The sequence below is a fragment of the Ursus americanus genome, chromosome 13, assembly GCF_024610735.1.
Source record: "Ursus americanus isolate L20-20 chromosome 13, mUrsAme1.1.p, whole genome shotgun sequence".
NCBI lineage: Eukaryota > Metazoa > Chordata > Mammalia > Carnivora > Ursidae > Ursus > Ursus americanus.
Window position 1 is genome coordinate 69,396,916 of NC_142139.1, and position 18,152 is coordinate 69,415,067.

General features: G+C 50.7%; 1 protein-coding gene and 1 long non-coding RNA gene across 4 annotated transcripts in view; one reads left to right on the forward strand and one right to left on the reverse strand.

Moving 5' to 3' along the window:
- LOXL2 (lysyl oxidase like 2) overlaps positions 1 to 18,152 on the forward strand; it is an 88,048-nt gene that overhangs the window by 12,330 nt on the left and 57,566 nt on the right. For all 3 annotated transcript variants that reach the window (XM_045774056.2, XM_045774057.2, XM_045774058.2), the window contains exon 2: positions 13,865 to 14,280. In XM_045774056.2, the coding sequence (XP_045630012.1) occupies positions 13,926 to 14,280 (355 nt within the window). In that variant the 5' untranslated portion in view covers positions 13,865 to 13,925. The remainder of the gene's footprint in view (positions 1 to 13,864; positions 14,281 to 18,152) is intronic.
- LOC148109115 (uncharacterized) lies at positions 3,770 to 8,388 on the reverse strand. Its single transcript, XR_015726545.1, has 3 exons — positions 8,120 to 8,388; positions 7,399 to 7,501; positions 3,770 to 6,192 (listed from the first exon to the last, which is right to left on the reverse strand). It is a non-coding gene; the product is annotated as an uncharacterized LOC148109115 (long non-coding RNA).

Consider the following 18,152-nt stretch of genomic DNA (forward strand, 5'->3'; position numbering starts at 1 on the left):
GGGAGGAATGATGCATTCCCCTACCTACGAAAGGCCTAGAAACGACAGACCCAGTCATGCGAAGCTGGAGCGAGGCCTGCTCTCGGAGGCCCCAGACAGTCCTGTTGGTGGGCAGGCAGAGGGGGCGCCGTTGAGGGGATCAGCTTGTGTAAGGGCAGGGCTTTCTGCTAAATGCACTACACACGCACAGTGAACGATATTTACAATGTGCCCCCCCATCTGTGCGTGCCTTTGTTACTAACTGGGAATCGGTTGGTCACATGACTGGGTGCGACAAAGCGAGGCGTCCGTGGTAAGAGGCCATGGCTTGTCTTGTTGTTTAAGGCTGTACCAGGGAAGTCAATAGCCATCTGACTTTTCAGAAAATATTTTTAGGCAGGCAAGTTCTATAGGACAGAATACCCTTTTCAGGTAGATGATGGAGTGATTCAGACGGGATTGCTTCTAGGGGAAGAAAAGCATTTGAGTGGTCCCAAGGCTACTTGAGACTCAGATTTCTCTGGAGTAGGCCTGTCATATTCTTTGCTAGGCAGAATGATTCAGCTGTCGAAATAGTGCTTAAGAAAAAGACCCTGGAATTTCCAGTTTTTACATTTTCTCCTTTGTCTTTTGGAGCCCTGCTTGGTTAAAATTAAGTAAAAGATTTTCAGATCTTTATCCATTATGAGAACAGTGCCACTCTTGGAATCCTAGAAATCGGTGTTTCTAGAATGTACTGGAAAGTCCTGCGGTGACATATGCTTTGAAGCTAAAGATGTCCTCAAAGAATGATGTTTATTAGACCATTGATGAAGCTCTGTTCATGATCAGATGAGAAACTTGAACAAGACCCAGGGTTAGAAACTTTCTCTCCCTCCCTCTGACCACGTCCCCGGCCCCAGCAAGACCAAGAAGCATTGATGACTTAGACTCCACTTAAAAGTCTTATTTGCAGAGACCGCAGGCTCGCTGGAGCCCATCTTCCCGTTGAACTTCACACAAGGTAGCACCTACCTGGTGATACGGCCCATGTGAAGACACCTATTGACTTAGGTAATTAAGCTTTTCTTCCGTATCATATGGTCTTTGGAGCAAATGTATATTTCTAGTTTTCAATGGAGTTTTGCCAAGGGCTGGATCCAGGAGGAACTAAGCTCATCCTTGGGAGTTACCAGTTCCCCCAGATCTGAAGATCAAAATTAAATACAGCCATTTCCATACGCAGCTTAGCATCTTGCGGTTGGCACGTAAATCGCCTGACCTTGATCTGGCAGGCTGCACCTGTTTGAACCCAAATACTTTACCTGATATTTTTGACCACCTACTGTGGATCAGGAACTTAAGAAATACGATCTTTGATTTTTATAACAATCCTGAAAAATAGTGTGTTTCTTGTTCTCCCTTTAAAAAGTTGCTTTTAGGGCGCCTGGGGTGGCTCAGTCTGTTAAGTTTCTGCCTTTGGCTCAGGTCATGATCCCAGGGTCCTGGGATAGAGCCCCACATCGGGCTCCCTGCTCAGTCTGGTTCTCCCTCTCCCTCTGCTCCTCCCCCCTGCTTGTGCGCTCTCTCTCTCTCACTCTCTCTCAAATAAAGAAATAAAATCTTTAAAAAATAAAAATAAAAATTTGCTTTTAGGTACATATTGCATCCGTTTTACAGCTGAAATGCAGAGACTTGGAAAATCTCAGTGTGCCCGAGGTCGCAAAGCGAGGAAGTGGAAATGAAATTTGAAGTCTGTTCTGCATGCCTCTAAACTATTACTCCATGCTGTGTACTGACAGCAGAGATGTGGGAATGCATGCAGCCCATTCTCCATGGGGGAAGAACGTGCAGGCTGTCTGAGTGGGCCCCTGCGTGCCCGGGTTGCTTAAGGTGCTTGAGGAAGGTGAGCTGAGTCCCGGTTTGTCAGGAATGCCTGGGACCTTTGATCCCAGTCATGTGAAGAATTCTTTCCCTATCTCTCCCAGATACCCCCTGGGGACATAGAGCCTCTCGTTGGCCAAGCTTATACTAGCATCCATTGTGTGAAAGTTGTATCCTCCAGTGGATTGAATTGAATGTAAGAATGTCCTCAACTGCTTAGCCGAGAGCCGAGTGAGAAAATATTAGGAGAGATAATTTACCACTTTCTGATAAGCCACGGCCACAGCCAGCTTTTTTCTGGCACACACTGGCTCCCATTCGTGTTAAACACATACTACGGTCCATGGGCATCTTGCCTTGAACCCCCTGATGATGGCCCACTCCCGAGCTAAACTGTGTGAGTAATTAAGACCATCTGCTACTGTAGTTCCTCGACTTCAGTCACATGAGGTTTTAACAGAACACTCTCCAAGGTGAGCTTCCCCCTCGTGAACTTTCCTCAGCTTGCCTGGAGAGGGTTGCTGAAACCCTCTTGAGCTTGCTTTTTGGTATGTGGGAGCAAGCTACAGAAATGTTCTGCGGACCCAGCTGGCCTGTGTTCCGGGTGGAGGAAGCTCCTGGAATTTCCATGTTGGGTGGTAATGCGTCCTCACTGGCATGGACTCTTATTGGGCCGTCGATGACCTGGGAGGTCTTCAAAGGTGAATGCTGAAAATAGATCTTCCTGTTGCCAAAATCTCCCCCAGCTGTGGTCACAGATACCACATTTGATCAGATGTCTCCACCATTTTTTTTTTTTTTGATGTCTTTAGCAGAATAAAATTTCTGACCAGGATAGAGTAGGTGTGAAGAGGAGGAACTTGTCTTCCATCAATCCAAATGTCATCAAATGTCCAGAAGGGTAGGGGCGCCTGGGTGGCTCAGTCAGTTAAGCGTCTGCCTTTGGCTCAGCTCATGATACTGGGTCCTGGGATCGAGCCCCGTGTCGGGCTCCCGCTCTGCAGGAAGCCTGCTTCTCCCTCTGCCCGCTGCTCCCCCTGCTTGTGCTCTTTCTCTGTTAAATAAATAAATAAAATCTTAAAAAAAACACAAAGTCCAGAAAGGTAAAGGGAAAATTTACCATATTTGTTTAGATTAGGCACCAGAAAAGGTAAGAGACATAGTGCCCTTCTGTTTGTTTTACTGAAATTAAAATTCAGGCTTTCTTTTGCTTTTGTTAGTCATCATTTGGAGCCTCGTACATTTCTTAGTGAAGCTCAAATCCTTTAACCCAAAGCAGTCTTCTCAGGCAAACTGGTCCCTGGGCAAGGCCGGGTATACCAGAGTGTGGGTGCACCAGTCTCAGCCACAGGGGTAAGAAGATTAGTGAATAAACGTATCAGTTCTGGTATCTGGCTGCCTAGACGCAAGTCCCGCCTTGATCACCTCTTAGCCATGTGACCTTAGGAAAATCACATAGCCCTTCTGTCCCTTGGTTTTTCCTGGGGGAAGTCGGGGTGCTCATCACACTCTCTCAGAGGGCTTCCTGGAGCTCTGCCATCCAATATGGCGGCCACCACCAAGTGGGGCCACCAAGCACCTGAAATGTGCGTGACCGAATTGAGACGTGCTGTGAATGTGAATGTGAAGTACCCACCAGATTTCAAAGGCTTAGTACAAGAAAAGAATGTGAAGAATCTCATTAATAATTTTATATTGATTACATACTGGAATGATAATATTTGGGATATATTTGAGCTAAATAGAATATATCATTAACATTAATTTCACCTATTTCATTTTACTTTTTTAATGGGGCTACCAGAAAAATTTCAATCATATATGTGGCTCGCACTATATTTCTATTGGGAAGCTCTGGTCTAGAGAATCAACTGGTCCATACTTGTAAGGCACTTTTCACACAGTAATTGATACAGAATGAGTGACCAATAAATACAGGGTTTATTCATTTTTTTTAAAAATCCAGCTTTTTCTGTAACAATCCCACCTTCAACACCAGCCCATGCAGTGTCCAGGTTTCTATACAAAAGCAGAGATCATGCTTGTAGAAGAAGGTGGGGAGGAGGGCAAATGAATACATAAAACAGGCAGAGAATAAGAAAATGTTATATGTCCCTGGGTGGGGGGACGAGCGTGGAATTGCTCACACAACCTTTGCACAGCAAAATGACCAGACCCCCAAAGGCGAAGCACGTCTACCTCTCAGCACCTTCTAATATAATGTTCTGCTGGAAGATGGAGGCTATTGAGCTGCCCCCTGAGCTTTCGTCCTGCCTTCCTTCCTGAGGCTGGCCTCTCTTGGGAATTGGCCTCAGAGAGGGAATGGAATATGCTTGGCCTACCTGGTCCGCTCAAAGCACGAGATGATGCCCAGCCCCCTCTCGCTTCCAGAGCGCAGCTAAAGGTGGTGCTGGAGGTAAGTGGGAAGGCAGAAGGAGCTGGAGCTGGCTTCTTCGAGGTGGTGGGTCTTGAGGAGTCATTGCTCCCCGTGGGGCTGCCGTGTGGACCCTGCAGACACAGCTGTTCTCCCCTCGGAGTGTCAGTGTGGCTCACTGCCTCAGACCTTCACAGGCCCTTAGGGTGTCGAGTCCAGCAGGTGGTTAGGGGCTCATCCTTTAGGGCTAACAAGTGCGTACAGTGAGTCGGCACATTTCCCAGGAAATCAGCTGTGATGAGGGGACCGGGCCTCACTCTGCCCCTCCCAGATCCCACCTCTTGTCTAGATACCGGCACTGATGAGCTGGTGGGGTGAGACGTTAGCATCCAGGGGATCTTCATCTCCCACAGATCACCCCAGCGCCTGCCTGCCACCTTCGCGAGTTCACAGTGAATCCGACGTGAGCAGGCAGCTACGGCACTGATCTGAAGGGCATGGGCAGGGTCCACCTACTCAGGAAACACCCTGTTGCCCTTGCTTCTAACATTGGACAATATGTAAAATTCGACTATTGGAATTCATATCTAGGCGTTCCTGTTACGATGTAAAAGTGCCCTGTCCTTGGAAGAGTAATTATTCTTTAATGTGTTACACTCCTAAATACAAAAATTTCACAAGGAATGAATTTATCACCTTACTTTCCAGTGCAATTAGATGAGAAGAAAAAGGCAATTTGGGTAGGGTGTGAAGATGTAAATAGGAATTTTATTTACTCACTCAATAAATATTTGCTGAGTACCTACCGAGTACCCACAATCGGGGGTTCTAAGTTGGCAGGAAGGAAAGAAGAAAACTAATGTGAATGAGTCTATGCTGTGTGCTAGGAATTTTTACATTATTTCATGTAATCTACACACACACACACACACACACACACGGAAGGTTATTTCCATAATCCAAAGAGAAAATTCAGGCTCTAAAAATAAACTGTCCCCAAATCAATAGAGCTTGGATATGGTGAAGGCAGGATTCAGACGTATGTGTTCTGATTCCAAGATGCCCACCAGACCTCTCCGGGGAACCAGTGGTGCCAACAGATACCAGAGGAAAGGTTGGAGAGAGAGAAGAGGAAGGGTTGCTGGGAGCAAGAGGACCCACACGTCGGAAGACGAGGGAGCCAAAAGCCCCCTCCCATCCACTTTACTTGAATAGCGCCTTGACTTGTGATCATAGAGGAGAGCTTCTTTAAAACCACCACGGAGAGGCATATCAAGTATCAGATGCCCTCTGGTCCGATCAGCGGATGTGAATAGAGCAGCCGTGGAGCAGAGTAGATGTGCACACGGAGGGGTGCAGCATGTGTTCGGGGTGGGCTCCACAGCAGAGCATCGGCTGGCCATCGTGAGAGATCCAGGGAGGAAGCATTACTGAGGTCTAGCAGCAGAATCAGGACCAGGGTTCGGAGAGGGAGGGATTAGCCCCTAGAAAGACTGACCAGAGCAAGGCAGGGGACACAATTCAACCCATAACGACAGTCTTCTCACTGAGGACGTTTAGGACCTCAGTGGATTCATAAAATCTGAGAACCAGAAAGTTCTTAAGATGGTTTGCCCAGTGCCTAGAATGGCAAACGCCTAGCGGGCATGCTGCCCCTCTCCCGCCCCGCTCTGTGGCAGTGCTCACGAACCCATGCCAGCCCTCTTGCTTCTCAGGTCTCGATGCCACTCAGCTCCCTAGCTAGCCACCACGAGCTGGGTGAATGTGACCTGCAAGTGGACACCTGCATGCCTTCCCTGTGCTAGCGTACCCTGTTCATGTCACAGATGAGGGACTGGAGGCGGGGGTGCCAGGGACTCAGACCACGGAAGAGACTGAGCCCGAGCTCTTGTCATGGCCCCCGGCTGCATCTTGGGTCCAGCAGGATCCTTCCAAGTCCTCTGCAAGCTGGCCTCAGCCAGGAACTTAGAGCCTGGCTGAAAAACAAAATGGGGACAGACAGGGACAGAAAAAGGCGTCCCAGTACAGGAGATAGAATTGGAAGCCAAGATCCAAGGTCAAGAAAAGACCCTGCTAACTACCAACCATTGACTGTAGGCCAGTCTAGTAAACACTTGGTCCTCACTTCTTTCATCTATAAAATGAAATGAGATGGACTTGCTGACTCGATGGACTTGCTCTGAATTCCCTCCTGCTCTGAAGGTCTGCCCACCCACCCTTCTTTTCCAGCACCTTCTAAACACTGTGTTCCAAATGCCACCTCCTTCAGTCTCTGCACGGATTGCTGACTTCCACACCTATTGCTTTAATCATGTAGTTTGCTCTGGACCAGACTACTCCATGTTTTCTTTTCCTAATTCTTTTTCCCAGCCCTGCTCAAGGCCGTCCTCCTCCCATAGCCTCTCCTGACCTTTGTACTGAAGTGGGAGGAGTCCTGGATTTGGGAAGCAGGAGCTACAAATCATTCCCTGCTCTTGCTCCTTAGCTAAGTGACCCCGGACATGGCCTTCCCCTTTCAAATGGCCCTTGCATGGTCCCTTCTGGCAAAAAACCTCTGATTTTGTTCTAACTCACACAGACCTCTTATACCCATAACTCTTAACACTCCCATCATCTGGGTCCACCTATTTAAAACTTGAGTAAATTCTCTTCTAATTCTCCCATTCCAGAGAGATAGGACCACCCCAAGAGACAACAGGAGGAAAATGAGGACAGCATTTACATTCTAGATGGGGCAATAGGACCCACCCACCCCCCAAGAATGTGTGCTCCTCCCATTTCTTATGTCTCTCTGACAGCAGCAAGCACCACACTGGGGACGTGATAGGTGCTCAGTGACATACTCAGTAAGCGTGGTGATACTACTTTGCATGAACATAGCACAATTTATAAAGATTCTCTGAACTGAAAGGAACTGAGTAAGGAGATGGAGCACAGGAACCAGGAGGTCAGACAGGCTGTTCCTCCGTTCTTGCAGGAAAAGAAGGGAGGGTGTGTTGTCTGTACCCTAAGTCTTATCTGTCACCTCCTCTGAGAGGAAAAATCCACAGAGGGAGCTATACTGCAGGCGCTGTGAAAATTCAGCCCCAAACCCTGCAATTGTTCAATAAAAAATGACATTTCCCACCTGCTCTAATGGCCCTTTCTGGAAGAAGTCTGTGCGTGATAGGAGACATACGTACACCACTGGCAGAAAGCAGAGGGAGTCTTTCTTGTTTGAGGTTTGACTGCTCTCCTTCACTCCTGTCCTCTGAAGCCTCACAGCTGGGAATCCACACAAGGCACCTAAAGCAGGTGAAAGTAATGACTTTGTATGAGTGCGCCGGGTTTGGGGAGGACAGCTCCGCCACGACGGGACTCCCGCCTCCCAGAGAAAAGTGAGGATAAGGCAATCAGGTTCTTCCTCTGCTTTTGCCACTGTTTTCACTGGCTGAACAATTGTTATCACAGGTCGGAATGGTGTATCTGTTTTACAGAGAAAAACACTCAAGAAGGGGAAATGGTTTTCTAGGGGTAATAGAACTGTGCCAACCTAACTATAATCTCAGAACTTCTGCCTGGTGCTCTGTTCCAGCTCCTTTGTGAGGTCTGTTGTTTGTAAGTAAAACTGTGACTCTCACCAGCCATCTGGAAGGCCTGCGTGCGGTCCGCCTGGTCTCTGCCCTCCCCCTCCCCTCTTCCAGGAATGAGGATGGGTCTACTCTGAGCCAGCTGTACCCTGTTATTATCCAAATCTTCTTAAAAAAGGGTCTCACATGCGCCAGGCACCGTGCTAAGCCTGGGGGCCGCGTCGGGTACCAGATCACCAACGGCACCCCCTCCACACACACGTGGGCAATGCGAGCAGAGAGGGGACACGCGCTCCCACGGAACCTGGCACGGCCCAGCCCATCCGGTCCTCACCAGGCCTGGTTCCCGGAGAGTCCCGCGGGAGGCAGCGGGGCCCCGGGCGCGGCTCCAGAGCGGCCGCCGCGGGGCCGGGGAGTCCAGGCCCCGGGTCAGCGCGGTCCCCTCGCTTTCCCGTCCTCCGGGGACCCTGGGCACCCGAACGCCGCGCCCCGCGCCCCCACGGGCTCACATGTGCGCCCACGCCGGGCCGCGTGCGGCCGCCGCCTGCCCCGGAGGACTTCGGCGGCCCTAGTGGGCTGGGAGGGTGGCCCGACCGAGGGCCCCGCCCGCCCGGGGCAGGAGCGCAGAGCCCGCAGGCTGGGGCCCGCCCTCCGCAGCTGCGACCCGAACGTCCCGGCGCCTGGCCGCTCTACGCGGCCGCTCCGTTCCCCGCGTGGCATCAGGGCGCCGCAGGCTGCGGGCGGTGGCCAGAAACAGGGGGCCGCCCTCTAGCTGGGCCGCCTTGCTGCGGGCAGCTGGGGTCTCAGGCCGAGGCGGGGCTGAACGCAAGCTCAAGTGCAGGGCGCTTGGGAGGAGCAGCCAGGCTGCGGGGCATTTTGCTCTGCACCCACCCAGGCTTTGCTTTTTTGGACGTTGGTTTTCACTTGGCCGTTTTTCCCTCCTGAGGGTTGTTCGGATGCCAATGAGAAAAATGGATTTTATAAAGCCATAAGGGAAAGATGAACATTCGGTAGAAAAGGGGATAAAAAGCGTGAAGAGAGAATTTCCAAAAGAAAGAAAGAAAGGGAGGGAGGGAAGAAGGGAGAGAGAGAGAAAGAAAAGCAAGGAGGGAAGGAGAAAGAAAAAAGACAAATGCAGGTGGCCAATAAGAATGGGGGGGAGCATTCAACATCACTAGTAACAAAAGAAATGCTAGTTAAAACAAAAATACCCTTTTCTGCTTATCAGATGGAGAAAGGTTTGAAGACCTGGTTATAGCTAGAATTCTGAACCTGTGAGGAAATCTGCATACCGCTGGCTGGTGTATGCGTTGACAGTCTTTCTGGAGGGCAGTTAATATAGTTTTGCGAAAGTGTTGACTTTTTGCCAGCTCTTTGACCCAGCAATTTTACTTCTTGGAGTTCATCCCAAGACTGTGCACAGTCTTAGCTACAAGGATATTCATTTCAACAGTGTTTTATAGCAGTAAAAAAAATTCGTGAGAAGATTATCCAATTTTATGGTATGTGGATAAAACTCTTGTAAAAGAAGAGTCAAGGTGGCGTAATATTTGCAATAGACCGGTAAATGGGAAAAGCAGTTTACACAGCAAGTATGTAGAAAACGATTCCAATGTGTGAAAGGATATCCGATGTACAAAAGGAAGGCTGGAGGGGTACATAGCACGGCGTTGGTCATGGCTCCCTCCATCAGTGACACTGCAGACTGTTTTCTTCCTTTTACTTGTTTGCATTGTCTGGAGTTTTATCACTAGTTTGCTAACTGTTGCAGAAGAAAAAAGCATAAAAGTTATTCTTGAAAGAAGAGAGAAGCATCTGGGTCTAATACTTTACAATCCCCCAGAGTAAGAAGCAGAAGTCCTCACAAAAGAGGCAAAAAGTTCAGGAGCACTTTTCTAGGAAAGATTTAGGAGTTGAACACTGGCCATTCCCACAGATTGGAGAATCCAAGAAGACGGGTGGAACAGTGTGGAGATAGGCACGTCCAGAGAATAAGATTTCTTTTAAAAAACGGCCACCTAAAAAATAAACCGTTAGGAAGGAAGAAGTTTATACTCACCGATTCCTAGAAACAGGAGGCAAGACACACGATGGGGGGCCACACCGGGAAGCACCAGGGTTGGGCCCAGGCAGAGGGAGTGAGGGGAAACTGTGGGCAAGAGCCTTTCTTGTGACTGTCGCAGGAAGGAATGGGTGAGGCCTAAGAAGCAGGCTAAGCAGGTTTAGGATTGGCTGATGGAATAATTTCTGCTCACTCTGGGGCTAAGGGGCTATGTCTAGTTGTCAGGTACCTGGCCGTGGGGTGACTAGGGCCGAGGGATAGTGGCCCCGAGTATGAGATTTTGGTAAGGAGGTAGTTGGGAGGACAGGGCTCTGGATTGGTTGGTTTGCATATGAAAGGTACACTTGTGAGTTATCATCTCAAGGAATTAACTAGCCCTGGGAAGATTAATTGTGTAAAGCACAAACAAAATGCGCTTTTAAAGGAAATAGAGAAGACATTCATTCTGACTAGAGGAAGAATTTTCTCTGCCCTTCAAGGCCTTTCTAGCTGGGCTAAGAGTCATATTGACACAAGACAGATTAACGGGAGGAAAATCAAATATAATTTCATTCATACAGGGAATCTACACAGACATGGAAATTCCAGAGACAGGCAAAATGAGGTACATATGTCTTCCTGAACTAAAGAAAGGGGGTAGGTGTCTGGGTGTTCAAAGGAAGAAATGCAATTCACAGGAAGATGGAAAAGTAAATGTTGGATAAACAAATGTTGGGAGGGGGCTCTCAGGCCCCTCAGAAACAATGGAACACACAGGACTTGGATGAACCAGGCCTTGCTAGGGTTCCTCCCTGTCCACCACACCCAGTTCATATCATAATGTAGTTCTCGATGGTGACAGCTCTCTTCGTGGAGCAGGTCCTCTATCTAAATTCTTTTTAGGCGTTTGAGGGGGAGGTAAAGAGCTTTTCCTGAATCTGCTGGGTTTTGATTGCTTTTAACTCAAAATAATCTTCATGCTGAAGTGGCCCATCTTGGAGTGGCCCACCTTTAGCCCCTACGGGAGCATCTGGGAAGGTTTCCTTGAAGAATGGGCAGGCATATGGACATACACTATTTGGAGGGAGGGGGAGAGGGAGGGCATAGGGACACGATCTAGGTGTAAAGCTTCAGCAGAGTAGAGGCTGATAGGATTAGACAGGTGGCCTGTGAGGGTCTGGAGTGAGAGCGGGGAGAGAAGGGTAGTTCGAACTGAAGCCAACGAGGTAGCTATGTGCCGAACTGCAGAAGCTTCTATGCCCCAGGCACAATTTGTGCTGGTGGACTGTTGCTGTCTTGGTAGCTTGGGATTTCTAGTTCTGGCTTTGCCTGCGCTAACGTGCAACTCCAGGGAAGTCCTTAATCCTCTCTAGTTCTTGAGTTTCTCCCTTGTAGAAGAATCAGGATCCCTGCCTTCTTCATCACGCCTCAAGGTTTCAGTGAGGCACAGTTGATCGAGCCTGCGGGTGCAAATGTGCTCTGATGGGAATGAAGTGAGGGCAGGGGAGGTGAGGATGCTTCCCTTCAGAGCCACACTGTCATTTGCCGGGCTGTGTCTGAAGGGGGCTATTGCAGGAACTCCCGTGACTTTCTGCCCTTTCTTGTGAGTCACAGGATGACGATGGGTGGATCTCCAGTGGACCTGGGGGGGCCTTCCACAGTCCTCGGGCCTGACCGGCCCCCAAGCACTGGCGTCTTCAGCCCGCACCCACTACGGGGGACTGGGCACTGTCCGGCCGTCCTGACAGTTCTGGGCAGTTATCTGGTCCTTCCTCGATGGTGCGGTGCCACGAACTGAATATGATTAGCCTAATCCTTTGTACCTGGTTAAAATAGAAAGTATTATATCTTTAGCTTCCACCTGCTGGTCCCAGTTCTGCTTCTGGGGCCCCACATCCCAAGACTGCTTCCTCTCCTGGGACACACCTGCAGTCCTTTTAAGCTAGTAGTCCCTCTCTCCGGATTATGGAAGGACTAGGACCGATGGCCTAAGTATTTATCTCTTGCTGTAATCCTCGCTGTGGAATTCTTAGGTAGTCTCCACCTGGGAATGGTGACCACAATCTTGAGAATTTAAATTCTTTATTTAAGAAATGCTCCTGTAGCACTGAATGGCGATGTGCCATTCATTCAGTCTTTGTGACATTTCTGTGAGCTAGATAGTATTACCCCATGTTACAGATAGGGAACACAGAGAGGCACAGAGAAGTTAAGTATTTGCCCGACGTTGCACAGCTAGTATCAGAACGAGGATTCAAACCCAAGCTGTGTGGCTCTAGCGTCTGTGCGTCCCCTACTCTGCTGTCAGGTCCTCCCTTGCCTGATGACAGGCCACTCAGCCCCTCCTCTGTTTGCCACAAAGAGCTTTATGCCTCCGCTCTGTGCTAAGAGCAGACTGGCCCCAGTCCCCTGCACCCCTCAGGGACAGACGCTGTGAAAAGGGACAGAACTGTTCCCAGGACATCACTGGCATCAGGACCGTGCATCAGGACCGTCTGAGCCTGCTGCTTGCAGAGACCACAGCTCAGCTAAGGACAGGCTCTGCATGAGGGCTTTTTACGGAGACTTTGCCACTGACCTTCTCGTTCAGCAACCTTGCCCGTGTGGTCCCGAGTGCACGGTGTAATGAGATCGGGGGTGTGGGTGGGCAGCATGCTGGTGTGTCTGAAGGCCTGGGGCCTGAAAGCAGAGCCCTAGGAGGGTTCACAGGTGTGTGTAGAGAGAACAGCAGCCCGTGTTATTCTGGCATCCTTCCTGGTGTTATTCTCTGCACCCGAAAGAGGCCATTTCTGTCCCGGTCAGCTAACGTCCCAAAGGAAGGAGGACATGTCACACGGGAACGCCCAGAGAGTGCCCACGGGACTCCTTCCATGCAGCACTCTCAAGCTCCGTACCTCGCCAGGGGCTCAGTCCCTGGAACCAGATCACTTTCTCCTTCAATAAACATGTCCGTAAACCTGTAAGGTTTACTCTGGAGGAGCCAAAGAATGAGCTACAAGTCCTGCCCTTGAGAAGTCTGTAATCTACCTGGGGACTTGGAGGTGTCTGGAAAGGTTGAGAAGCATGTCTAGATAATGAGCCCACCTCGGAAGGAGAGAACCCTGGAGGGCACTTCAGTAGGGATATGGCATGAAGGAGGCAGGAAGGGGTCTGGGCCCTGGGAAGCAGCTGTACAGAGGTGGGGAGGAAGAGGAAGAATGTGCTGGATGCCCTCTGCTTGCCCTTTCCACCTGCTGCTCTCCCTCCCCACCATCCCCTGCGCCCCAGGAGGCAGGGTGGGCTTGCCCAGTAGGAGACCCCGGAAAGAGAGTAGGAGACCAGGAGAGAGAGAGGTCAGGTATTTTTTCCTCCTGCTCTTGTTGCTGTGATTTGGCTTTAAGACCCTTCCCTGAAGCCACAGTTCCAAAGAGGCGACCTTCTCAGCTTGGCCATTCTCTCTGGTGCTGACAACCACTCCCTCCCCAGCCCCTCAGGCTGGAGTGGGAACAGCTCTCTTCTCTTGCCAGCCCAGGGTATCATGCTATCTTTCCTTCCTTCCCCTGAAGGCTGCTCACATCTCTGTAGATGATCTTTTTAAGAACTCTGCTCAAGGGGCACCTGGGTGGCTCAGTCGGTTAAGCCTCTGCCTTCGGCTTGGGTCATGATCCTGGGGTCCTGGGACGGAGTCCCTGCATCGGGCTCCCTACTCAGTGGGGAGCCTGCTTCTCCCTCTCCCACTCCCCCTGCTTGTGCCTGCTGTCTCTCTCTCTCTGTGTCAAATAAATACGTAAAAATCTTTAAAAAAAAAAAAACAAAAAAACCAACACTGTGCTCAAATGAAGTGTGAATGTGCTCTTGTGACTGCCAGAGCCCCACCGCAGAAAAGCATTTCAGAGCTAGGGAAAGGTGGGTGGGCAAAAGAAGTAGGAATTCACACACCCGTCCACTGGAGTCACAGGTGGGAGAAGAGAAGGGGTGGGGTCCAGAAGGTGAAGAGCTTTAAATACTAAGCTGGATGTTTCTTAGACCCCGGTAACCGCATCCCTCCCTGTCTTCCAGGACGCTCCTGCCTGTTGCCCCTCACTGCCCAGCGCCCCCTCGCTCAGGTCAGAGGCCGGGGATGGAGAGGCGTGGAGGCTCACGCCTGGGCGGCTGTCTGGCCCTGCTCTCGCTGCTCCCGTCCCTGAGCCTGGCACAGTACGAGGGCTGGCCCCAGTACCCCGAGTACTTCCAGCAGCCGGCCCCCGAGTACCACCGGCCCCAGGTGCCCTCAGACGTGGTGAAGATCCAGCTGCGCCTGGCGGGCCAGAAGAGGAAGCACAGCGAGGGCCGGGTGGAGGTGTACTACAACGGCCAGTGGGGCACCGTGTGCGACGATGACTTCTCCATCCATGCCGCCCACGTCGTCTGCCGGGAGCTCGGCTACGTGGAGGCCAAGGCCTGGACCGCCAGCGCCTCGTACGGCAAGGGGGAAGGTAACGCTCTGTGCTTTGGAACTGAGTGCTGGGTCGCTGGAAAGCCAGGAACAGTCCCGCGCGTGGTTAGCCTGTAAAGGGAGCCGCAGCTGCTGTCGCGTGTGAATGGCCCATAGCCCTGCATCTGGGCAGGAAGGTGGGAACAGACGGGTGCCGGGAAGGGGTACAGGGGCCAGCCGTCCTGCTTTGCCCGGGACTTCCCTGGTGTTGGCGCAGCAAGTCTTGCCTCCTGGCAGTGCCTCCTGCTGGCCCGGGCAGACCGGTTGGTGACCCTCACTAAGGGCTGAGTCCGTCTGCGCCCGGGGCCCCATGCGCCCTGCCTGGGGGCCTCGTGAGCCAGGGGACAGGGTGCCTTTCTTCCAGTCACCCCCTCGAAGGGGTGCCTTTTGCTCTTTCTCACAAAGGCTCCCCGTAGGCCAACATTCCCTGACTCTCGCCACTGTGCTTTTCCTGGAGCCTTCACGCTGTTAACACTAAGATGTTGTTCTGGGCTCGTCCGTGACAGGAACAGAGCTACTCTGGGTTTCGAACTTCGGTTGGGCTACTCTTTCTTCCCTTGTCAAGTTCAAATCAATATATTTCGGGGGGAGAAAAAAAAGAAAGATGTTTTGGTGAAAGCTTTGAGGGAGGGCAGGTATTGGAGCCCAGAACCCTGAGCTCAGTCCTTGTGGGGGGTGGGGAGGAGGGCTAACCTGTAATATTCTGGGTTGAGGTCTGGGCTTGAGTCTAGGACTAACTTTTGGAACCCTCCCAAGTGACCGTATATGTAGTCAGGTTTGGGAGTCATTGAAATAGATCGTAATTATGCTCCCTTCCAACCCTTGCTTTCTGTTATTCTAGAAATTATAGGAAAAAGGGAACCCATCTCGTACGTATCTTACCTCTATGCAGTTGAATATGCTCCGTGGGAGTAACCAGACCAAGAGACCACACTTAGAGTAAAATGTTCTCCGAAGCTGACTTGGGCTTCCCTAGCAGTGTTGACATTAAAGCAGCAAAGATGAGTTAGCAAATGCTGGTGTTTTGGGTTTTGTTTTTGTTTTTGTTTTTTTAGAGAGGGGAGAGGGAGGGAGGGGGGGCAGAGGAAGAGGAAGAGGGAGAATCCCAAGCAGATTCTACGCCCAGTGTGGAGCCCAACACCGGGCTCTATCCCACACCCCCAAGATCACGACCCGAGCCGAAATCAAGAGTCGGATGCTCAATTGACCAAGCCACCTAGGCAGCCTGCAAATGCTGGGCTTTTAAAGCCCACTTCCTGTGTTTTTTACAAAACTCTGGACATGTTGGAACACCTGGGTAGCTTAATCAGTGAAGCATCTGACTCTTGCTCTCAGCTCAGGTCTTGATCTCAGGTCGTGAGTTCAAACCCTGTATTGAGCTCCACGCCCAGCATGGAGCCCACTTTAAAATGAAAAACAAAATCCTCTGACATGTCTCCACACTTGTACGTCTCCATGTATCCTGCTGGCTGAGTGCTCCAGGGGTAACATTGGGTGTGTGTTTTCAATCCCAGGTTCTCAAGCCTAGGTATTTTACAACAAATACTTTCCAATGACTGTGGGGTTTTTCCAGTGACAGCATTATTTTATTTCTACTCAGACATAAAGTTTACCTGTCATCAGATTAGATGGATGTGGTTTTTCCCCTGTCCCAGTTCACCTGCCCAAGTGTGGGCATGGGGTGGCCTGGGAGGTAGGTTAACCTGGCTCAGACTTTGCCGCCCAAGGAGGATAATGGGAGAAGAGTTCAGGGGAGCAGAGGGAGTGTGTGAGGGAGCAATTGAAACCATGGTCCCTAGAGTCTGGACTGGGTAAGTAGGATGGTGCTGCGTGGGGGACTTGTGTGGAGGGCGGCTGGGGTCACGAGTCAGGGTGGAGATTGCAGTACAAGAAGGAGTGTGCTAGAAACATTTTTGGGGATAGGTGGAGATGCGGCCGCACGGCAGAAGCGTTGAGATGGACACTGGGAAGGGCGCCATTGTTGGTAACGACGAGGTCTAGGCTACGACCGTGGCAGAGTGGCTGACATAGGCCCAGGGGAAGATGCTGCAGAGAGAAGCTATAGTAACAAGAGGCCAAAGAGTCCTGGGAGGCTCATCTAGGTAGATATTAAACCAGCAGGACTTAGGCAAGGAGAAGTATCAAAGAGGAAGGGAGAAACAGATGCTAAAAAAATCGTAAACCGTCATGTCTCCCGGACTTTGGGGATATGTTGTCTACGTAAAGTGGTTCTTGGTTTTTGCATCATGAGAGATCTTTTAAATATATATAAACGTGTTTGAATTCTTCAGCGTCAGGTTAGGATTCTTAGCACTGGGTAGGTGTTGGGCACTCAGTAAATATTAGCTGATTAATTCATTTTGATTGAGGACAATACTGGAAACAGTCGGCAAGCAGTCCTTGCATAGGGACCAGAGAATGTGACCAGTGCCCTGGGCTGTGCTCCCGTGGAAGGAGTTTAACCTGCAGGTGGGCTCTGTGCGTGCACTGGGAACGCCGCGGCCGGCCCTCCAGAGCGTCCGCTATCACCGGCGCCTCTGACATGCAGGCGGTAGTAATGAAGCCCCAGGAGAGCACCCAGGCCCTCCCAGGTTTTCCAGCCTGGACTGTCAAGAGGTCTTTCCCCCTAAAGTGTCTCTGAGCTTGGGGAATTCAGGGACGCTTTTGGAGGGTTCTGGAGGGGACAGCTGCTCTATTTCTCACCCTCCGGATGGGTCTCAGAGCAACCTGAACCAGAGGCGATTGCTCTCCTTTGCTTGTCTTCAGACCTGAGCTCAGATCTGATCCCTCCCCAGGCCCCCCCAACGCCCCTCACCCCCATTGTTCAGATCAGAGCAACAAAGCCAGCAGATGACCCCAGTGGGGTCCCAGAGGTTCTAACATGAACAATTGTCCTGACAACACAGGGAGCACTCTGGCATTCAGAGTTTCATTTGTGACCTCTGTCTTCCAAATGGTTTGTGGATTGGCTTATACATCTCTTCTTTTGTCAGGAGAAGCGTTTCTTAGAATGAATGAATGGACAGAGTAGAATGAGGTTTGGCTTCTGATTGGCTGGCTTTTTGTGTCCAAAACTGAGCCCCATCTACAATCCAAGTGTCACTTTCCTAGCGGCTCTGAGATGGCGTCTACGGAACTGTGCCCAGACCACCCTGCACCCCAGCAGGCAGAGCCTGAGCTGGCTGACAGTCTAGATGATAGGCAGGGACCATACAGGGAAAAATATTGTCATGGAATCGGGCCAGATTAGTATATCATTCCTGGCAGTGCTATCTTGGGCTGTGTAGAAATTTACATTTCCGCCATCTACAAAAAAATACCTGGTGAGGGGGCGTCTGAGTGGCTCAGTTGGTTAAGCGTCTGCCTTCGGCTCAGGTCATGATTTCAGGGTCCTGGGATCGAGCCCTGCATCGGCGGGGGGGGGGGTCCCTGCTCAGTGGGGCTTCTCCCTCTCCCTCTGCTCCTGCTCGTGTACTCTCTCTCGCTCACTCTCTTTCAAATAAGTAAAGTATTAAAATTAATATTAAAATATTAAATATTAATATTAAATATTAAAATATTTTTGAAAAACCTAGTGAGACTTTGTCAAGAGTAGGGCCGTTGGCGGTGAGCGAAAGCTTCTTAGGAAAGCAGCTCTTCGGGGGAAGTTCGTTCCCTTAGCGCCAGGGAGCTAATTTCAGATGTTCCGTATTAGAGTAAAGCGGGCCATGGAGTGTCTGCTTTGCAGCTCCTCGTTCCTTCAGCTGCGTGCTGTCCTGCTTCCCCTCCCCTGAGCTAGGGTGGTTTCTCTCCTTGCAGATGGAGTAAGGGCCCTGCATCTTTTCACCATCTCTGTCCCTTCAGCAGCTTTGCCACAGAATGTTCCAAAGAGGC